The sequence below is a fragment of the Hyperolius riggenbachi genome, chromosome 2 (genome assembly GCF_040937935.1).
Source record: "Hyperolius riggenbachi isolate aHypRig1 chromosome 2, aHypRig1.pri, whole genome shotgun sequence".
Lineage (NCBI taxonomy): Eukaryota > Metazoa > Chordata > Amphibia > Anura > Hyperoliidae > Hyperolius > Hyperolius riggenbachi.
In genome coordinates this window covers 156,375,591-156,399,656 of record NC_090647.1, presented here as the reverse complement: position 1 = coordinate 156,399,656, position 24,066 = coordinate 156,375,591, and the positions used below count along the sequence as shown (strand labels likewise).

The following is a 24,066-nucleotide window of genomic DNA, read 5'->3' as shown; positions in this document are numbered from 1 at the left end:
GATTGAGCTTACTGTCAGTTTTGGAAAATCTTTTACTAGCTGAAGAATAATTTATGCAGCACCAATGTATATTTTATTGCAATTTTACAATGAAAAAAGGAAATTTGCTTTAAAAGAAACTTGAATCGAGTAAAATTATCTAAAATAAACAAATGATGTACTTGCAAATGAATATTACATACTAACCTCGCTGTCAGTTCCTCCTCTCGGTAATGCATGCATTGCTTTACTAATGCGCACCACGCTACTTCCACAACAATGGTTACTCTGACATTACTCCCATTACCTAGGTAATGTAGGTCTCACTAACTGTGCAACACACTGTAATTGGCATCCAGCGACAGCAACTTTACCAACATTTAGAGAATATGATCCATTGAGTTCTAAGCAGAGAAGGATTAACATGTAATGGGGCCTCAGGCAAAGTAGTATATATGGGGGTGCCTTGCGGTCCTTTTGGTAAGTAAAATTGGAGAGAGGTCGAAGAAGGTGGCAGATGGGCCCCTTGACACCCACTGGGCACCAAGAAACCTGTTTAGGTTGCCTGGTGGATGATCCTGCTCCAGTTCTGAGCGAGAAAAAACACTTTTCAAATGTTGTTGTCGGGTGATAAGATTCTGTACTAATACCCAGATCCAATGGAAGCATACAGTACATCTGCCAGCTGTATGGAGCCTTGGAAGCTGTGGATTTCCCATCTATTTGTTAATGATGTGATTTAAAGGAATATAGAAATGCATTTTGTACACATGGCATGGTGCTCCATACAACACTATAATGCATCTTCACTAAAGGGAAGACTGCACCATATTGCAATCTGCTTTGCTAGACACATTACTGACAACCAGGGTCGGACTGGGACACTGGGAGCCCACCAAAAAAATTTCAACCTGGGGCCCACACATCCCATGATTGTGGTGAAAAAAGTGCGTGGCCATGCACCAGAAGGTGGGCGTGGTCATGATGTATTATGGACAGGGCCAAATGTACATGATCTTAGCAGCATTGTAATCCAGAGACACTGCTGCCCAGCAAAACTTTGCATAGAGTCCCCTCCTTCAATATAAAGTAATGTCCTACTTTGCAGAGGCTGCGACCGCATCGGGGCCCTTGGGCCAAAGGGGCCCCGAAGGGCCCTCCCTCAACTACAGTATTACCTCTCTATTGGTCCTTTGCTCATAATAATGACTTCTGTAGATACTTTGAACAGTGGTAATCATTAAGCTATTTCCCATCCCCTTCTTGCACCTCTGACACTGTAGTTGCCATTGGCAGGTTTTGGTGCGTCGTATCAATTGTTATGTATAGAGTGCTTGTGGGGCCCCATTGTAAAATTTGCATCGAGACCCACAGCTACTTAGCTACACCACTGCTCTCAGCATGAGTGATTACAGCACTGAGAAGAGAATTTTTGAGCTGCAGGCAGCAATTGGAGCTCTGTCAGACAAGGGGGGGGGGGCAACCAGAGACCTGGAGGGGGGCCCACCGAGGGAAAAAACTGTACTACTGTGGCCCAGTCCGACCCTGCTGACAACACTGTGGAATAAGTGTTTAATGAGTAACTGTTAAACATAAAATCAAAAATCAATTCTCTATTTTTATATGTTAAACAAATAGTAAAGATGCTAACCAGGCAATCAAAAAATGAAAAATCATTCTGAATGTTCTTCTCAATAGAATATTATTTACCAGGTCCCCTGGCTCTTATTTGGTACATCTGCTGCAAAAGAGAAGTTGCAGTGCATGCTGGTTTTTTTTTTCTTTACTTTCCTCCCCATTTCCCCTCAGACATAACTAATGCAGGCTGATTGGCTAAAGTTTCTTTCACTCCTGTTTTCTCCTCTGTTTTCTCCTCCCACACCTCTGTTCCTCTCTGATTGGCCAATATTTCTTGTGCTGAGAAGACGCTGAGAAAGTGACGAAGCTAAAATCCAATCCATACAAATTAACCAGGTCTGCAAAGTCACACAATGATTTGTGATGATGCACTTCTTACTGCGGGAACTGTGTGGGAGTATCTGAAGACTGGAAGGAGGGCTGGCAAGCATACTAAATCGGAAAGAGGAGAGGAAATTACAACAGGATTGGCTTCAGACACAGGGATTCCAAAATGGAAACTGACAGAAACAGAATTCTATTTATTTACTATATAAAAGCCGCTGAAATCAAAATGTGGACAGTGCAATGCATTTGTTATGAAAGTAGAGCAAGTATTTATGTACTAACATGTGTTTTTTTCTGAGATAGTATGGCTAACAGCTCCTCTTTAAGAAGCTTAGCTGAGTTAATTTTAGCATCAACTACACTCAATAAAATAGATTTAGGGTAATTGATCCTTGACAAAGAATATAAACACAAATGAAAAACAATAACTTCTAAAAGATAGATTTTTATTTGCCATCTTGCATCATTTCACGTACGGAACGCTCAGTTTGTCCTCCCAGTGGCAAGCATCTAGACTAGAGTTTTCCATTAGCTAACAGCATGAGCAGATTACTTCACTTTAGCTATTACACAATGGTGTTGCAATTCATATGCAAATGAAAGAACAGTTTCTACAACTCTACAGCATGGGAGATTATTTAAGGGCACAGGTGGGATCATTTTCCTTTACAAAACTGATAGGAAAACAAAAAGCGTGTGCTGCACTCAACAGTCTGTAAGGAAATAAGGAGTGTTTAAATCTGTCTAAGAAGTAAAAACTTCAAGTGTAAAATAAAAAATGTAATAAGCATAAACAAGCTATATAATAACAACAAAAGATTTCCTGTATCTTCCTGCACTCTGGGGGCATCCTCATACTCCTGTATTACTCTAGAACCCATATTTTTATTTCATGTGTTTGTTTTTGGAGAAGCAGAATATACCATGGAAAGAACAGATTCATACTGTCCTATAAGAATTAAAGAATAACTCCAGTGAAAATAATGTAATAAAAAAGTGTTTCATTTTTTCAATAATTATGTATTTTATGATTGTGATTTATTATTTATGATAATTATGATTTAGTCAGTGTTTGCCCATTGTAAAATCTTTTAAATCCCTGATTTACTTTCTGACATTTATTACATGGTGACATTTTTACTGTTGGCAGGTGATGTAGCTGCTGCATGCTTTTTTAGCAGTTGGAAACAGCTGTAAACAGCTATTTCCCACAATGCAACAAGGTTCACGGATAGGTAACTGCCAGGAGTACCACGGTCCTCAGAGTTTCTTGTGGGAGGGGTTTCACTAAAATATCAGTCATACAGCGCCCCCTGACGTTCTGTTTGTGAAAAGGAATAGATTTCTCATTTAAAAGGAGGTATCAGCTACTGATTGAGATAAAGTTCAATGCTTGGTCGGAGTTTCTCTTTAAGCTGTCCACACATATCAAAAAGAATCTGCTAGGCCTTGGGGATGTGGAAAGTATGTAACAATCCAACTTGAATCAATAAGATTACATAGCAGGTGGATATGGCATATAGCCAGTTCGGCCTATCTGGACGAGCTTCCTCGTCCAGATAGGCACTGCAGCTTTCCCTGCGTGGTGCACGCGATCGGGCGCGTGCCCGCGCGCGCACCCGCCGCCCGCCGCTAGCCCCCCGATCAGTGAATGGGAATATAATTCCCATTCACCGATCTAACTTCCCCGCAGAAATACCGACGCTTTCTCTCCAGAGAGCGTGGTATTTCTGCCCCCAGGAAACAACTCCACTGATTTTTAGTTTCTGGATGCGAGATCGTTTGCATCCAGGAATTTTTTCACTGTGGCCATCTTGTGGCCAAATAGTAAACTGCACCCACATACATTTTTAATTAAAAAATTCTATTATTTTACATGTAAAATAAACAGTTTCCCTCCCACACCAAAAATTACCCACATACATTTTTTATAAATAAAAAAAAATACAATAAAAAACAAAAAAAACAAAAACAACAAATAGTTACCCAAGGGTCTGAACTTTTTAAATATGCACGTCAAGAGAGTATGTTATTATATTATTTAAAATTATAAACTTATAAATAGTTATCGACGCAAATTGAAAAAATGCACCTTTATTTCTAAATGAAATATCGGCACCATAAATTGTGATAGGGACATCATTTAAATGGTGTAATAACCGGGACAGATGGGCAAATAAAATACATGAGTTTTAATTACAGTAGCGTATATTAATTTCAAACTATAATGGCCAAAAACTGAGAAATAATGATTTTTTTTCATTTCTTTCTTAATCTTCCTGTTAAAATGGATTTAGAAAAAAATAAATCTTAGCAAAATGTACTACCCAAAGAAAACCTAATTAGTGACGGAAAAAACAAGATCTAGATCAATTCATTGTGATAAGTAGCGATAAAGTTATAGGCGAATGGATGGGAGGTGAACGTTGCTCGGATGCATGAGATTTTCGGCACTGCGGTGCTGAACCGGATAGATTTGAGTGCTGAGCATCTGGTGTATTGGGATGTGGTCAGTGGTGTTGGGATCATGATTGCAGCCACCAGGGAACCTGGTCCTGGCAGAACCTTTGCTGATTAATTAATTAATTTAAATTTCCCCTGTTTCTTGGGCACTGGTCCCTTCCCTGTGTCCTGTCCTGTACTGCCGGCAGGTGGGTAAAAAGGGACTATTTTTCACCTGCCCACTGCTGCTGTGAATGAATATATCCTTACATGCTAAACCTTTAGAACCAGGCATGGAGCTGGCCAAAAGTAAATATTAATTGTTCAGCCGGGAGGGAGGTCTTAATGTGAAGGTGTAACGGAGCAGAGGCCAACACAAACAACACTGCCACTATGTATTAATATCTCACTCCCTGGCCTGACAATCTTTCATTCCAGCCATGGAGGAGGAAGAGTAGCTCAACTCTGAAGCAGATGTAAGAAGCAGAAACCGCCCGGAGGGGAAACCAAAACCAGCGTACAGCATCCCATCCCCTGCTAGTAAGTGGGCAAAGGAGGACCACTAGACCTTAAGGGTGCAGTTAATATGATGAAGGAGAGCGGGGACCACTAGACAACCAACAAAAGCTATATGGCAAGGGATCTCTAGACTACAAGGGAAATTTTAAATTCATACAGGAAGGGTGACCACTAGACCACCAAGGACCATGGAATATTATAAGGAAGAGGGAGGAACTGCAAGACTACCAGAGAATGTTATAATGGGGGGGGTGCTATACTGCCAGAAAAATGTATATAAGTGTGGTGACCACTAGACTCCCAGGGTACAGTAAATATGATAAAGGGAGACCACTATATCACCAGCCAAAGTTGTGCCAGGGCACTACAAGACCACAGGATAGTTTATATAACAGAGAGGAGCCCTAGACCTTTAGGGTCCAGAGAATGTGATATGCGGAAGGAGCACCACTAGAACACCAGGGAAAGCTATATGGGAGTTGGGCCCAACTAAAATTTTGCTATGGGGCCTAGTAATGTCTGCTACACCCCTGGATGTGGTGCATATTTTGGTATCTAGCAACAAAATTATCAGCAACATGAAACCTCTCTTCCCTGCTGTAGCAGAGATATGGGCGCATGACTCAGCCACAGGAAGTCAAAGCCATTCCAGAAAAGGATGATGGCAAGTGGGAATCGGTTAGGGTTAAGGGACTATTAGTATGGTCGGGTTAAGGCGACAGACTAGAGGGAGTTTATTTTTAAAACAGATTTAACAGTTTCGTTTTAGTTGTCAGTATTACAGGGCTAAGGTAAGGTGTTCGGGTGGGATGACATTAAGGGGAAGGTTATATAAAGGTTCAAATAAGGGATTCATGTTATGGGGAGGGTAGGGTTGGGCATCATGAAGGGGTAAATGTTAGAGGGGGAGATACGTAGTAGGCATCCTGTAGGGATTACCTGTAATTATCTGCTCTGCTGTCTGCACAGGCAGACAGCTTTTTGACCATTTGTTAGGTCTGAGTGCTGCAGGTCCCTGGAAAAGAGACCTGTCTCCACTCTGCAAGCTGCAGAGTTGCTGTTCTGGGGAGGAATTTGCATCCACTTGTCATGCAAATTGCTTAGCTGCTTCCTCTGATGGCTTGCAGTATAAAAACCATTTCCTCCCAGAATTTCTTGCTGGTCGTGATGGTTTGTTCCTGCTAACTTACCTGGAGTCTCAGCCCTTTGCTTACTGTTTGCTAATATTGCTATCTTAGAGTAGTTCCTTGGGAGTGCCCTAGCATTCCTGTTAGCATAGCCAGGTTGTTTGTTACCTGTATTGCTTTGTACTGTCTATCTGTTGTGATTGTCTTATCGCCAGCAGCGGTCGACAGGAAATCGTTCTGTCTGTTGGGATAGCATTCGCCCTAGCGGTAGAGGCGTTGGATCCTTCTGTACTCTGTCTGGGAGTGTAGCAAGAGCAGCGGTTGCTACTGGTTGCTCCATCTGTCTGTCTGTTTGGATCGCATTCACCCTAGCGGTAGAGGCGGTGGTTCCTTCTATATTCTGCCTTAGGAGTGTAGCCAGAGTAGCGGTTGCTACTGGCTGCTCCATCTGTCTGTCTGTCTGTCTGGAACGAATGCTTGCTGTCGTCTCGGTGAGGTAACCGTTTAGCAAGCGTTCGCGTTCTCTTTTGTTTTTGTGCTTTCTTGGTTAGTCAGGGTTGGTACGCTTTGTCGCTATTGCGCTTCTCGTGTGGTGACCGTGCCGCGCATGCGCTTTGTCGCTATTGCGCTTAACGTGTGGTGACCGCGTGTAGTTAGTCCTGTCTGCTCCTGTGTGTTGGATTACTGTTTGTTATCAGTTCTGTCTTTATTATGTTCCTTTGCTCTGTGTTACTCAGTCTGGTGTCGCTATTAGCAATCGCCATTCTGGAGATTGCGTTCCCACTTGGTTTTCATTGTTGTGTGTTCACCGTCGCCGGGTGGCGACTAGATTGGTAGACACACATACATTCTGTCTCTGTGCTCTCTCTCTCTCCAAGGGCTATCTTGCCCTATACTGCTTCACCTCGTACAATTCCCACCTGGCATCTGTGGCAGTGCAGAGGGTTTGTTCCTCTGCACTCCACAGCTCCATCTGCCGGAGGGAATTTCCCTCTACAGGTGCATAGCACCATAGCTGGATTCTGTTAATTTACACGCTTGTGGAGGATTTCCGCAGTGTCAGCGCGCATCTTGTGCGCTGACCACAGAAATAATCCCCAATCGTTACATTACCTTTAGACATTTGAATAGGGTTAACATTAGGGGCAGGGTTAGAGCTAACTATTGGTAGGGAAATATAAGGTTATATAAATATAAATAGTATATAAATATAAGGTTATATATAATATAATATAAGGAAATATAAGGTTTGGGTTGGACACCAAGAAAGCGTAAACATTAGTGGGGACCGATAGAGTTAGGCATCAGGAAGAGGTTACCACTGGAGTGAAGGTTGAAGTGTGTAAGTGTTTAACCTGGGGAATACAGTTAAGTGTCAGTAAGGGGCTAGCGTTCGGCATTAGAAAAGAGTTAACATTACAATGAAAATTAGGCTTGGCCTATGTAAGGGAATTCATAGCTTGGGGGATTTATTAGGGTTAGATGTCCCAAAACATGGTCAAAGACAGCATCACAAACCTGGAAAAGCAGAGTAACAGTAGTGAAAAAATAAGCAGTCTGTATTGCCCACATTTCTAGATAGGAGAAATGCATTACCATCTGATGCCAACCTCTAACCTCCGGGGTGTAATCACATAATCGAAGCTAGGATGAATTAATTCTTTGACTCCCTATACCTAGAGACCTTAATGGAACTGTTAGGCCTTTATTTACCACTTACCGAATTAAAGCCCCGCGGGAGGAGTATTCCCATTCCAGGGGCGTAGATATACGACTCCAACTGTGATTGCCGCTGTATGTGCTCATGTGTGCGTTCTCACCGCTGCCCGTTAGTACACAGACCAGTGAATGGGAGCACAGTTCCCATTCACTGGTAGCTTTGTAGGTTAGGGTTAAGAGCTTAAACTGGATCCTCTGGTTTATTGGTAGCCAATGTAGAGCTTGACAGAGAAGGGCAGTAAAGAGGAAAGATGAATGAGACGAGCAGCTGAGTTCAGTACAGATTGGAGCGGTGCCAGTCTGTTAGTTGGTAGTCCACAAAGTAGAATGTTAAAATAGTCCCGACAAAATATTATAAGAGCATGTATTAACATTTTAGTTGTGTCTTAGCTGTAGGGATAACAGTACAGCTACAGTTAGCTGTAGGGATAACAGTGGTGCATGGATGAGTGAATCATTGATTGCATTTGTTTGAACATTTGCATGCGAGTGTGAGAAGGGTTAATGGTTTTTTGCTAATTATCTGGCCACACCCCCTTCAGCACCTCCCTTTCCCTAATAACTTATTTAAGGTCTGGGGTAGAGAGGTACAGTTGTGCATCCCCTGCATATAAGTAGTATTGAAACCCAAATGAGTAAAAAAAATGTACCTCTTACCTCCCCTTTTCTCTCATAGTTACCCCCCAAAAAGTTGGTATATAAATATAAAAAAATGACATTTTAAAAAACATAAATTGTTACCTTAGGGACTCAAGTTTTTTATTATGTATGTCATGGGGGTATACTACTATTATTTTTGCAAGTAAGGAATTGTAATTAGTGACAGGCGTAAAGCTGAAAAAATACACCTTTATTTCCAAATAAAATATTGTCGCCATACATTGTACTAGGAACATAATTTAAACATTGCATGTATGGTTTTAAAATTATAAAGGAAGAAAACTAAGAAATAAGGAATTTTTTAAAAAATTTTTCTTATTGCCATTCAGGGCTGGAACCCACTAGAGCGCTTTTTTGAGCATTTAGGGAGCGCTTTAAATCGCTAGCGATTTCCCTAAACATACTGCCAATGTAAATAAATGTAACACATTCCACAGTAGCGATTGCGATTAGCAAAATCGCAATAGCAGGACATGCAGCATTTTGGGAGCATTTGCGCTTCAATGTAAAGTATATAGGCGCTGGAAAATCGCTCATGAATCGTTACGCATAGCGATTTGTGAGTGATTTTAAATTACTGCAAACTGTAAAAAATTATAATTATTTGAAAGGACCAATCAGAATTAAAATCGCTAATCACAAATCGCTATCACAATCACTGGCAAAAAACGTACACTTTTTAAAACCGCTACCAAAATAACCGAAAAACACTCATGAAATCGCTTACAAAATGCTAATTAAATACGCTAGCAATTGCAATAGTGCTTTACGATTTGTAGTGAGTTCCAGGCCTCAAATGCATTTAGAATAAAATAAATCGTAGCAAAATGTACCATCCAAAGAAAGCCTATTTAGTGGCAAAGATATGGATCATTTTGTTGTGATAAGTAATGATAAAGTTATTGGCAAATGAATGAGAGGAGCACTGAAAGGTGAAAATTGCTCTGGTTCATAAGGGGAAAAACCCCTTAGTGGTGAACTGCGTAATTAACTTTTTCTCCTGAGTTTTCCCCTAGGAGATACACTGTACTTTTTTTTCTTCTCTGTAAAATAACATTTCAGCACTTTGCAATTGAAAAAAGTACTAAAAAGTACTGACAAAATTATTTTGAGTATTTTCGTATTTGCTGAAGGCTCGAGAGGTATTTTGAGTTATAAAAATATAACTTTGAGGAAAAATCAGGAGAAAAGGTCCAGTGAATAGGGGCATTAGACTGATTCGTTTGAAAAGCAGTCAGTGCATACTTATGCAGCTTTATTACTTTTTTTTAGTGATGGTCATGTCTAGGAGAAATCATGTAGAAGCATGTGATCAGTTTGGTCAGGTGATAGATATGTAAGTCTCTGATAGTTATGGTCATGTGCTAAAGCAGGATGTGATCACAGCAAATCAGAGCTTTGCAGGTCTATCAGCTGATCAAACAAATCACATGCTTCTCCATGCGTTCTCCAAGACCTGACTATTGACTAATACTGTCACTACTCTATTAATTTTGGTATTTTGGTGTAGTAGTTACTAGGTCTGCTGTTTCAACACTCCTTTAAAGCACCTTCAGCCACGATATTAGAAAATAGCTGGATCAGGGATCGGTCATGTCACGTGTATGGATAACTATAGGCATAAGCAGAACGGACAAATCTGGAACCTCTCTGGGCTGATCTGTAACTGGAAGCATTTCTCATATTCATTCATCTTCCCCCAACCTGTTCCCATCACAAATCTTGTTAGCTCGAAAATAAAGTTTATACTATGAAGACCTTTCCCAAACATTTTACCAAACTGGCATATTTATTTTGCAAGCATGGCTTCTAAAGCAACATTTCCTTTTCCTCTCTAGGTACAAATATAATTCACATATGTCCAACATACAGATTATATAAATGCTGCATATGCAGGTAACATATTCTGACAGTCTATTTTGACATATTATAGACATGTGTCGAAAGTTGTACGTTGCTGAGAGATTCATAAGCATGCTTAACTATGCCTAGTTCATATACATGTCAAGTTATGCACTTTTATGATTCCATATGTCTGACCATGTGTTTCATCCCATACTGGGGTTTATATTTGCATGTTAGACTATGTATAGAATGGCCCTGTCTCTCTAAATTACAGTTTTTGAGCCAAAATGTCTGTAACGGTGTGTAAAATGGCAGAAAGGCAGTGAGGTCATTAGATCAAAGAATATGGGGAAGGGAACACATGGTGAAAATTATAAGTTTTATAAATATATAATAAGGATAGACAGACTGTAGCTCCAGAAAACTAATTTTATGGCAGTTTATATATTTACTTAAATCCATACAGCACTTGTGGCTTGTTTCAGCTCTCTGCAAAAAACAACAATACACCAGTCAGTCTCTTACCTTGAATGAGCTCAAAATTTAAAAGTAAATTGCAGTTTCATTAAAAAAGAAAACTGATGAAAACCCACTCGCTGGTTCTTAGTCAAATCACTTTTCTCATAAGTTTTCTATTAGGTGATATTTTCCCACATTATTCATAAAATGCATTTTAAAGAAAACCTGTAACGAACAAAACCTCCCCTGGGAGGTACTCACCTGGGGTGGGGGAAGCCTCCGGATCCTATTGAGGCTTCCCCTGTCCTCCTCGGTCCCACGGCGGCGGCGAAAAAGCTCCCCGAACAGCGGGGGTGTAAATATTTACCTTCTCGGCTCCAGCGCAGGCGCAGTATCGGCTCTCCGCTCGGAGATAGGCGGAAATAGCCAATTCCTGTCAGGCCGCTCTACTGCGCAGCCACAAGTCTCCTGCGCAGTAGAGCGGACCCGAAAGAGATTGGCTATTTTCGCCTATCTCCATGCGGAGAGCCGCAACAGCGCCCCCGCCGGAGCCAGAAAAGGTAAATAAATCAGTGTTTATCAGCGCTTGTCAGGCTTGTCGAGGGAGGATTCCGGGACACTTCGGGGGAGCCAGCGCTGGACTACCTGCAGCTACAGGGGAGGGGAAGCCTCATTGGCACCCTGAGGCTTTCCCTTCTGAGGTGAGTACCCCCCAGGGGAACTTTTTTTTTTGTTACAGGCTCTCTTTAACCACTTGCCGACCGCGCACTCATACCGCGCGTCGGCAAAGTGGCAGCTGCAGGACCAGCGATGCAGTATTGCGTTGCCAGCTGCAGGCTGATTAATCAGGAAGCAGCCGCTCGTGCGAGCGGCTGCTTCCTGTCAATTCACGGCGGGGGGCTCCGTGAATAGCCTGCGGGCCGCCGATGGCGGCTCGCAGGCTAAATGTAAACACAAGCGGAAATAATCCGCTTTGTTTACATTTGTACGGCGCTGCTGCGCAGCAGCACCGTAAGGCAGATCGGCGATCCCCGGCCAATCAGCGGCCGGGGATCGCCGCCATGTGACAGGGGACGTCCCGTCACTGGCTGCACAGGACGGATAGCGTCTTGTGCAGCCCGGATCTCCAAGGGGGGGCCAGGTAGGAGAGGGAGGGGGAGGATTTCGCCGCGGAGGGGGGCTTTGAGGTGCCCCCCCCCGCAACACCCAGCAGGCAGGAGCGATCAGACCCCCCCAGCACATCATCCCCCTAGTGGGGAAAAAAGGGGGGCGATCTGGTCGCTCTGCCTGCACGCTGATCTGTGCTGGGGGCTGCAGAGCCCACCCAGCACAGATCAGCTACAACAGCGCTGGTCCTTAAGGGGGGGTAAAGGGTGGGTCCTCAAGTGGTTAAGGGACCAGCAAGCAAGAACTCAGAATACATTTTGAAAGTTCTTATTTCACCTTCTTTTCATTAGTTTTTGAATTGAGTTCTGAAAAGTTATTTTAAACACAAAATGAAAAATGATTTCCTAGGATTAGCATACCATGCTAGTAGTACCCGGTAGGACTCCTTATGCCTTCAGAACTGCCTTGATTCTTTGTGGCATAGATTTAACATGATGTTGAAAACATTCCTCTGAGATTTTTGCACATTTGTTGGCTGCACTTCCATGATGTGAATCTCACATTCCGCAACATCCCAAAGGTGCTCAATTAGATTTAAATGTGGTAACTGTGGAGGCTGTTCCAGTGCAGTGAACTCATCGGCATGTATAAGAAACCAGGTTGAAATAATGTGAGATTTGTGGGAGTAGCCATCAGAAGGCAGGTACACTGTAGTCATAAAGGGATGGACGTGGTCAGCACCAATACTCTGTTAGGCTGTGGCATTTAAATATGCTCAATTGGTCCTAAGGGTAATGTAATTTAAGTAGTGCCCAGCAATGCCAGTAAAAGGGGACGTAATAAAGGACACTTGGGTCCCCCGGCAAACAATATTATCCCAGGCTCCCCTTGCAGATGCCCCCCTGCCAGAATGGGCCAGTGAAACAGATGCCTCCTGTCATCCCCCCTTCCCAAGAATTAGCATAGCAGAGCTATGTGACTATATTATATTTACCTGATCCCACTGCCTCATGTCTCCTTTTCCTCCCAGCAGCAACTCGCTCTGGGCTCCATGTGCTCCAGATGTCACATGATCAAAAGCTGTGTATGCAGTACAGAGCAAATGGCTGATGGGAATAAGAGGGGATGCAAGGCACTGGGATCAGGTAAATATAGTCACATACTGTAGCTCCACTGTGTAATGCTCTGTAAGGTGGATGGGAGGAGGAGTCGGCCCCTATAGCCAGGGCCGGGCCGAGGCAGAGGAGAAAGAGGCTTTAGCCTCAGAGTGCAGTGTAGAAGGGGACGCAAAACTCACTCAGCTATCGTTCCCCTATTGTGTTTGAAGCAGAGAGAAATAAGAAAAGGGGATATATAGCAGAGACTGTAAGCCAGATAACTAGAGAGTAAGGTGTTGGGGGCCCTGTGGCGCCTCTTAGTCTAATAGCAATCAGTGTGTGACGGCTGGGGTAGGTGTCTCAGCCTTGGGTGCTGGAGGACCTTGTCAAAGCTCTGCCTATAGCCCCTGGGCTCTCGCCATAACGAGGGCTATTGTTACACCCCTGATCTGGAAGTAAAAAGCCATTCTTTTCCCTTTCTATTGTAGTCAGACTATGCTGTACAATTCAAAAAGTCCCTGTGATAATTTACAATTTTATCTAATCAATAAAAGAGCTTTTAACTTCTCAATGGTTCCGGCTACTACCTGAATCTTGCTACTGATTTACTTGGGGTGCTGCCAGGTCGGACCAGGAACATCAAGGTACTTTAACTGATGTCCATCTATTCCTACTTGCAATTGGTACTATGGGCAGGGATGCCCACCTCGACCTTGTGACCACGGCTAACCGGGAATCACGGGCCAATATGAGCGATCATGGGGTTGAAATTGGCATCAATGGTCGTCTGCGATCACGGATGCCGGTTTAGAATGCACCCATGATTGTGTTCAAATCCGGCCAGGGAAATTACGTTGTTGGGCCAATCAGAGGGCGTCCAGCCAAGGCTCTAGCAACCAATCAGAGGAGGGAGCCTCTGTCCTCCCCTCCTCTATATAAGGCCATTTTAGGATTTCCATCCTTGGTTGTGACTTCTGTGGTATTGAGAGCATCTCCAGTGCTATTGTCTGCCTGAGCAAGTGCATTTCTGTTAAAAAATCTAGCATTTTGCCTAATTTAAACATTTCACACACATTTACTGTATTGATTTTGTGTTAACTAGTGATTTGATTGTGTTAGTTTATACAGTCAGCGTAGTGTAGTGTACTGTCTATACTGTGCATAGCTTAGGATTAGTGATGGCCAGAACTGTTCACCCAGTGAACCAGTTCACTGAGAAGCACAGGTTTTCGAGCCCGCCCCCTCAGGCAAACACATGATGCGTTCGACCAGCATCATCATGCAGCTACACTTTGACCCCTCACTCCAGAGACAGCAGGCAAGTGGCAGCCAATCAACCAGCACTCCCTAACGGGCGCCCCCCCCCCCCCCCATAAAAACGCCAGCATGGCAGCCATCTTACAGTTTGTCTGTGTGCTTTGTAAATGAGAGCAGGGACAGAGCTGTACTGCAGATGGGGAAAGTGTTAGTTAGGCCTCTGTTCTTTGTCCCCACTGACGTTATTGCTGTTTGTACAGCGTCCGGAGCACCCAAAGAGCCCTTGTAAAGGTTGGTAACAGGTTTTATTGCTATTGTGAAATCGCAGTTCTTTGTGTCTGACTGTCCACAGTGTACTGTCTGATACAGGTGTGTACTGTGTGCACACTGCTGCTGCTGCTGCAGTACCTTGCACTATTCTCTCCTAAGTGCTATTTTTGTTCTCTTCACTTTTGATATTGTTATATTGCATTTCTTTGCGTCCAGTGACTGTCCAGTGTGGAGACCTTAGCTGGTGGACACATGTCGACACTGCTAGTGCTGGTCTACCTTGCCCAATACACTCCATCATAATTGCTATTTTTTTCTCTTTTGATCTTGTTATATTGCATTTCCCTGCGTCCTGTGGCTGTCCAGTGCAGTGACTTTAGCTGGTGGACACAGGTGTGCACACTGCTAGTGCTGATCCAGTACCTTGCACAATACACCCCATCATAATTGCTATTTTTGCTCTCTTTTGATCTTGTTATATTGCATTTCTCTGCATGCAGTGCACACGTTAGCTAGCGTTTGGAGACCGGTCTGCTGGTGGTCATAGTTGTGCACCAACTGCATAACCCAATAACCCTTCTCCACCACTACTGGCATCATCTAGTATTTGCCCTCTGTAGTGGTCCTGTATTGTGAGTCATTGTTGCAGATAGCAGTAATTCAACTCTATTGGTCATGGTCACCCGATCTGTGCGGAGTGATATTTACTTTGTAAAAAAAAACAAAAAAAAACAACTTGAGTGAAACACTGCATCGTGTATCTGACCATTACTGCACCCTTTATTGGTCCTGTATTGTGAGTGATTGTCGCACTCGAATATAGCAGTACATCAACCCTATCGGTCACACAATCTGTGCGAGTGACATTTACTTTTTTCAAAAAAATAAAATAAAACAAAACACCTGAATGAAACACTACATCTTGTATCCGAATATTACTGCCCCCTTTATTGGTCCTGTATTGTGAGTGACTGTTGCACTCACACTCAGATAGCAGTACACCAACCCTATCGGTCACCCGGCCTGTGAGGAGTGACATTTACTTTTTCCAAAAATAAATCAAAACACCTGAATGAAACACTACATCTTGTATCCGCCCATTACTGCCCCCTTTATTGGTCATATATTGTAAGTGACTAGTGCACTCACAGACAGGGGAGGACTGACCAGGGGTAAGATTTTCACCCAGGCCGCCTCTCATTTAATGATTTAGGGGTAGTGCAGGGCCTGCTGCATTCAGGCAGGGAACACACTTGACAGTTTTCGTGCGCGTTTTCTGCACAGAAAAACTGAGAACTCATGTTAATCAATGGGCCAGTACACACTTACTGTGTTGTTCGCGCGCAGAAAAAAAACTGACATTCTGCATCCTGATTCTGCACATTTTGTCAGTTTTCTCTATCAATTACATCAGCTGCTGTGAAAAAACGCGCGCGTTTTCCTGCATGAAAACACACTTGGTGTGCAGAAAAAGTATGCAGAAAAATGCGCGCGGAAAACTGAAAGTCAAGTGTGTTCCCTGCCTCAGTGTATAAGACAATGTGAAACAATAGGCTGGCTGAGGGAATAGAAGTGCAATTAGACCTTGTTCACATCATAAATCGTAATCACTGACACCAGCATTTTGCGATTTTGTGTTTGATTTTTTTTTAGCGCCTGGTGCTTACCTGCGCATTAGGGATTTTTTCTAAAGCGCTTTTCTAAGCACTTTTGCAGACTGCAGAGTGATTATTTTTTTCACTTGCTGATGTCAGTCAAGAAGTAAACTCTTTGACTCAGAAAAGAATAAATACAATAGGCTCGATTCACTAAAGGGTGCTAAGTGTTAGCACGGCAGTGAGAAGCCGCTTTGCACGTGCTAACTAGGGTGCTAAGTAGATTGCATGTGCTAACTACGGTGCTAAGTAGTTTGCAAGTGCTAACTATGGTGCTAAGTAGTTTGCACGTGCTAACTACGGTGCTAAATTGTTTGCACGTGCTAACTATGGTGCTAAGTAGTTTGCACGTTCAAAGCTTTTAGGCGTGATAACGGAGTTATCACGCTTTTGAGAATCAACCCCAATGTATTTATTTTTAAAAACGCTTGGTAAATCGCTATACAAAGCGCTTTTTCAAGCGCTTAGCAATTTCCCTATACCTTCCATGAGCCAAAGCACACTCTCATTGGGAATATTGCACAATCGCTTCGAGGAAGATTTCTGAAATCACCTGCCCTCAAAAAAGACACCCGCAAACGCCCTTAGTGTGAACAAGCCCTTACAGAGCAATTAGAGGGTGGGTAAGCTGGTAAATGTACACAGCAAGATACAGAGCAGAGGCTTGCCTGGAGGGTCCGTAAAAAAAGAAAAAAAACTGTCTGCTCTCTCACCATCATAGCTCCCAACTATCCCTCTCTTGGAGGGACAGTACCTCTTTGGACATAAGTGTGTGTGGATGAGGCGGGGAGTCTTGTGGAAATAAAATGGCCGTACATCTGTCGACTTGGCGATCAACCATTTTGATAATTATTATCGTATTTGATGAAAATTGGTGCTGCAACAATAATGCCAAATCGACTAATTGACAGATTTCAGGTGGAAATTGGTTAAATGTGTGATGTTGGGAAATCTCAGGCTGATGTGGTTGATCGGGTGCGCATCAGTAACAGCCTATGATAATCATGAACAGACAACAAAAACCCCTGGCTGTCAACCCTCCAAATGTATTATGTGACCCCTGGTGACTGTGCATTTATACTTTACCTGGCATGCTGTCCTGCAAGTGTCCTTGCATTATTTTCGAGTGAACGGCGGCCGCGTTTGCGGCTTAACCATATTATACTTTCGGGGCACTTGTGTTGGGCACCCCATAAAATAGATTTGGGGCACCCTAAGGCCATGTTGGGGGCACGGGCCCCCTAAAATAGCGCTAGCGACGCCGCTGCAAAGAACCAAATGTCCCGGGTAAACTAAGAGAGATCTGGAGACATAATCTGCGTATTGGGTGGGGGCTATAGCACCCTAGTCCTTGCCAGACTTCTAAGAATGTCAGGAATAGCTCTAGGATCAGTGATCACAATTTGCTTGCCATTGTGCAGAATATTGAGTTGAAAAGGGAACCCCCATCTATATCTGATGCCGTGACAAGCTAGAACAGATGTTATAGGCTTAAAGAAAACCTGAACTGAAAATTAAAAGTCAAAATAAGCATACACAAATCACACTTACCCAGAGCCGGGACAAGGTCCTCCAGCACCCAAGGCTGAGACACCAAAGTGCGCCCCTCCATCCCTGCCACCCCAGCCATCACACACTGATTGCTATTAGACTAAGAGGCGTCACAGGGCCCACAACCTCCCCAACACCTTAATATCTAGTTATCTGGCTTGCAGTCACTGCCATGTATCCCCTTTTCTTATTTCTTTCTGCTTCAAACACAATTAGGAATGACAGCTGAATGAATTCTGCGCCCCCTCCTACACTACACTGCGCCCTGAGGCTGGAGCCTCTCTAGCCTATGCCTCGGCCCGGCCCTGCACTTACCTTCCATGTAGTCTACTCCTCAGTGTCTTTCTTCTCTCCCGCGTCCTGTTTGTTCACTGTGATCAAGGGAATTTTCCGTCCTCCATTTTGAAAATGGCCATTACCCATAACAGCTTTCTGGTCAGCACACAGTTAAACTGTAACATCACCCATTTGAGCCATAGGGAAACATGGACATTACCTGGTACATCAGTTTTCCGCTCAGCTATAACTGACAGCAACTGATATTTTACTGACAGCAACTGATATATTTCAGATCTGACAAAATATTGTCAGAACTGGAAGGGATTATTGTCAGAAGAAAATGGTGAGCTTCTGAGAGGAACTGATGGCAAGGTAACTATGTAATGTTCATTTGCAGTTACCTCGTGTGTTTATTTGAAATATTTTTACTCAGTACAGGTTCTCTTTAAGTTCTCTTCTCTTTCTCAAGGTGTAAGGAGACAGATCAGGAAAGATATAAACCTGGTACCCCTGGAATCAAATCGAAATGCGGAAATCGGTAATGCAAGTGCAGTAGGCGGATTTTTGCGGACTTTTCTGCTGACCTTAACATCGATTTTATCAAAAACTATAAGGTCTTTTTGAAAACTTTTTTTTAGTAAGCCCTGAAAATTTGTTTTTTTCTAGGACTTATGGGGACTTTGCTATTAACCACTTAAGTCAGCGGATTTTTACTGTAATGTAAAATGCAGAAAACCAGCATTATCCGATATGGTGTAATTTTAAGCCAATCAGAAGACTCGGAATGAATAAATCAATCAGAGAATGGGGATTTAGGCGGAAATTTTCGCATTCTCTGATTGGCTTATTCATTCTCCGTCTTCTGATTGGCTTAAAATTACCGCATATCGGATAATGCGAATTTTCTGCATTTTACATTACAGTAAAAATCTGCCGACTTTAGCGGTTAATAGCAAAGCCCTCATAAGTCCTTTAAAAAACAAATTTTTTAGGGTTTGTTAAACAGAATCTTGTGAACAAGATGAAAAAAAAGTTTTCAAAAAGACCTTATAGTTTTTGAGAAAATCGATGTTAAATTCAGCAGAAATTTCCGCGATTTCCAGCGGAAATCCGCAACGGAATGCGGAAATTGGTAGCGGAAAGTGGAATCGGTAGCAGTAGCGGTAATCGGCAATGGCGGAATGCGGGTTTTCGGCAGAATCAGAAATTGGCATTTCCGACCATCCCTAGACAAGACTATACTCTGTGCAGTGCTGCGTAACCGCTATATAAATACTTCCCTAACTAATTACAGTCTGCCAGCTCTGATCAGTAGCTAGCAGGCTGATCGCTGGGCCCTGCTGCGTAGACTGATGGGAGCTTGTGTTCGTGCGAGCTCCCATCAAATCTCATTTCTTGCGAGATGATGCATATATGCGTCGCAGAGGAACAAGAGAGCAGCTGTCCCGCTGCCATTCTGTGTTAAGCGGTCGGGAAGCAGTTAACTAGCCCCATCTTTAAGCCTCTGGTTAGCACTTTAGACAGGAATGTTCTCATCCATTTTCATTCTGACCCTCAGCCTGTCATAACTTTTTTATTACGTCCTCTTTATTTACACCAGTTATTGTTAATTCACTACGCATATAAATGCTCCTATTTGGATCCCCATACTCTATTTTCAACCAATATTCCTCTTTGATATACGATTGTCCCCTTTTTACTTATATATATATATATATATATATATATATATATATATATGTATATATACATATATATACTTTATCAATTGTTTAGCCCATACACATACTATTGTTGCATTGATTTGCATACAGTTTATGCCAGATTTGGATTTAATGCTACATAATAATGTTTTCATTTGGATTTCTGTGGTAAATATAAGTTCCATACACATTCAATCAATATTTTGATTGCATACAATTTACATAGATTTAGTTTTAGTACTGTATATGACAAGACAAGACAAATAACATATCGCGCTTTTCTCCTGGCGGACTCAAAGCGCCAGAGCTGCAGCCACAGGGACGCGCTCTATAGGCAGTGGCAGTGTTAGGAAGACTTGCCAAAGGTCTCCTACTGAATTAGTGCTGGCTTACTGAACAGGCAGAGCCGAGATTCAAACCCTGGTCTCTTGTGTCAGAGGCAGAGCCCTTAACCATTACACTTTCCAGCCAGTATATGGATGTTTTATCTGAACTTCTTTGACAAATTTGAGTTCCTAGCATGTATATTTGTTCCTCCTAGCTCCCAGTACTGTCTGATGAAGTCGGATATTACCCATGAAACGTGTTGCAATATATCAGAGTTTTCTTGAATAAAACTATTTTTCAAGAGTCTATTCGACTCTATTTGAAGAGTCGCTTAGGTGACGAAACCGGTCAAGCCCACGCGGCCTACGCTAGCATCCGTGGGGAGAGATGTAGATGCAGAGGGGCAGGCGAAGGGTACAGTGCAATCAGAGCCAACCCGGCGGCCAAGGTTTGGAGTGGAGCCCATAAAAACTCTATACCAATATACCCCGAATATGCTTGTAAGTGTGCAATCTTTTTATTAAGAAATATTTTATAAAATTTTACGCTATGGGAGCTCTGATATGTCTTTTGAGGTGAAAAGAACACACAACAGCTACAGTCAGAGGTGAGGATGAGATTTTCTCTATGCGGCAGGGGGCAGCCAGATGACCCCATAAGCGCTGAGAACCCACCTAACTGAGGGTCAATATATCACGGTGAGTGGTCAGGGCTTGGGGTGTGGTGGTGGTGTCTCACTGAAGTGGAGTATCTGCCTGTTGCTTGAAGGAGGAATATCGCCTAACACCTGGAATGTGGAAAAGATTGGTCGCTAGTGTCTTCGTGTGCAGCTATTTTTGGAAAACTATTTTTCAGTTTGAATCGACTTTTGAGTCCATTTGTGGGAGATAAGTCCACCACTACCTCCTTTTTAAACAGTTTTGAACTATTTTATCCTCATCTGGAGCCTCTGTTTTACCAACTGTTTAACGTATTTCCACCCCTGGTGTGTGTGTGTGTGTGTGGGGGGGGGGGGGGGGGTTTACCCCATTTTTTCATATCTACAGAGTGACATTTTTAACCCAAGTGGGGTCGGTTTAATCTCCCCACCTGCCCGCCCAGTGGTTACCAGGGGTAACCCACCTTTGTGAGCATATTACTACATCCAATTTAACAACACATATATCGAATCGACATATTGCACTTTTGCATACATGTCAAACTTGGGCCCGTGGGCCAAATCTGGCCCTCGGAGCCATCCGATTTGGCCCTCAGGTGGTTTCCCCACTTTGCATTATTTTTGGCCCACTCTAGACCACCAGAGAAGCTACTGTATATTGTAGGGTAATCCCTAGATCACCAAGGAACTGTATATGGACTGTATAGGGACGGAGGGGGGCTTTTAGACACCAGGGAACTTTATAAGGGATAGAAGTGTCCACTAGACATTGAGGTCGGCCCATGACTTGGTCCCAGAGCTCAATTTTGGCCCACTTTGTATTCAAGTTCGACACCCCTGCACTATTGGAAACTCTTTAATCTTTGTAAAAGAAAGCCAAGAGCCCTCTGCAAAATCACTTCAAAGTACAGGATCGCCTTCTAAAAACATACATTATCGCTTTCAGATGTCTTAAAAGTAAGATCCACATTGCACAATTATGCAAATAGTTATCATTATGTAACACACATCCAGCTGATGTTTGCACCTCATCATTGTGAGTTGTGGATTTGTTTTTTTGATACCACAAGCCCTAGTGCTGAGAATCCATGAAAAGCAGGACCATGGTTACAGTTGCCTGTTAGTATATAGATATTCCTATACAGGCTGGTGTATAAGAGTATCTCACAAGTGTCCATGTGTGGTGAAAACCAAAAGTGGTTCCTATCATCCATTCTGGGTTACTGCAGGATTTTACCACAGCCCAACAAAGTATTTTAAGTTAGCAAGGCCATATTCCTTCTACACAGAGATGGATTAAGATGTAATGGGACCCTAGGTAAGATAGTAGATTTGGGCCCCCTTGTGGTCCTTTTGGTAAGCTGAAGTGGTAAGGGGTCAAAGAAGTGGGTCCCTTGACACCCACTAGGCCCCAATCACCTTCCTAGGTTGCCTGGTGGATAATCCTGCTCTGCTGTTGGCTAAAATTATATAAAGGTTTTAAATTGCCAATAGAAAAAATATATTATGTATTAAACATGCTTTCTCATGAAATAAATGCTTCTTAAGCTCAACACACACCATACAATCTTGGTTGTACAGATTTTCCAAATCTATGTAGTATAAGGGCCAACAGATTGAGCTTTAGACTTTTACTCTACTGCATGTTAATGTATTCTAAAATCAATGCTACGAATTTATAATTAATAATAAGATAATTTAACATTTTAATTTTTGTACAGATTAAAATATAACATCAGTTAATTAGTATTATTGTATTCAAATGTCCAGGTAGGGAAACAGTGTGATAGCATGCAGTTCTGGGAAGCGATTGTCTGACCAATTAGGTACAAGTATACAGGGAAAGCACTGACAGAACCTATCTTTGCTAGAAGCTATGTTTTGGTTTTTGTAATGTAGGTCACATAAATGACATTCCATAAACACCAGAGGCTTTATTGGAGCGCAGACCTTCACTGATCTGACAGAAACAACAAATCTTATAAGATGCTCAAAAACTACAACTTCGCTGCAGAGGACAAACAAAATGTAATCAAAAAGCTCTGGATAAAAGAACAGTTGAATAAACTACTCATGTAATTTTTTTTTTCTCTGAGCTTTTATGTCGGAGTTCTACAATGGATCAGGGATGACTGCTGAGAGCTTTAAAGTATGTTTCTCAAAAACACAAAAGGGTACACAAAATGAAACATTTATTTTACTGTAGATACAGAGAACATAAAGTCATCAGCTTGCTGCAAGTTGTCTACAAAAAAATGAACAAGCTCTATCACAACCTTTACAACACACAAAAGGCATGCTGGATATAATACTACATTGCATTTCTGTTTAGCTCAATAAAAGTAGTAACAGAGATAAAAGAAGAAACTGTTGTATGTATGTGTGTGTATATATATATATATATATATATATATATATATGTATATATATATATATATATATATATATATATATATATATATATATATATATATATATACACACAATGTTTAAATGGTTCATAGCGGTAATGATGCTACCGTATTTCTAAAAAGCTGGGACACTGCATAAAATAACAACAACAACAAAAACAAATCATTTGTAAAGCGCTTTTCCCATAGGACCCAAAGCGCATAAGCTTGTCTCAGATCAGTGATCTGCAAAATTGGCTCCTCAGCTGTTAAGGAACTACAAGTCCCACAATGCATTTGCCTTTATGAATCATGGCTGTGGCTGTCAGACTCCTGTAATGCATTGTGGGACTTGTAGTTCCTTAACGGCTGTAAAGCAAAGTTTGCAGATCACTGTCTCAGATCAATACATGATGTGTACAGGGGAAAAAGTTATGTGATTGTAAATGCCAGACTAAACAGGTGGCTTTTCGGTTTTGATTTAAGCGTGTTGTGTTGGAGCTGGCTGGATTACATTTGGCAAGGCATTCCACAGAGTAGGGGCAGCATGACAGAAAGCTCTTGCTCCAAAAGTTTTTTAGTTGGAGTCTGGGGGTGGACAAGTTATTGGATTCTTTTGATCTGAGGTACATAACGTACTTAAAAGCAGAGTTCCATGATTTTCAAAACATGTAAACACAAAATATACATTTTATAAAGATCATACATTTTACAAAAACGTAGATTGCACCATTTTTCACAGAGTGATGTTGCCCTCCCAATCTTTGCTTCTGAGAGATTCAGCCTCTATGGGGATTCTTTCTACATTCAATTATATTACTCACTTGTTGCAAATTAGTCAAATCAACCTAATTAGTTGTGAGATGTTTAACATTTAATTGGACTGATAAATATCAGCCATATCTTAACATTTTTAATCAACATGCCAAAAATCTTTTGGTTTACTAAAAGTATTTTATCACTATTTCAAACCATTTCATTCAATGAAAATTAATTCAAAGAAACTTGTTGGATTGAGTTAAATTGGTCACTGTTATGGTGCCCATACATGGTACCA

At 42.2% G+C, this 24,066-nt stretch overlaps 1 protein-coding gene across 3 annotated transcripts in view; it reads right to left on the bottom strand.

Moving 5' to 3' along the window:
* SUCLA2 (succinate-CoA ligase ADP-forming subunit beta) overlaps positions 1-24,066 on the bottom strand; it is a 599,900-nt gene that overhangs the window by 269,526 nt on the left and 306,308 nt on the right. The window contains exon 11 of one of the 3 annotated variants that reach the window (XM_068267736.1): positions 1,964-2,049. The exons of the other annotated variants lie outside the window; for them this stretch is intronic. Within the exon in view, the coding sequence (XP_068123837.1) occupies positions 1,993-2,049 (57 nt within the window). The 3' untranslated portion in view covers positions 1,964-1,992. Of the gene's footprint in view, positions 1-1,963; positions 2,050-24,066 lie in introns of those variants that run through there. 3 annotated transcript variants of the gene reach the window in all.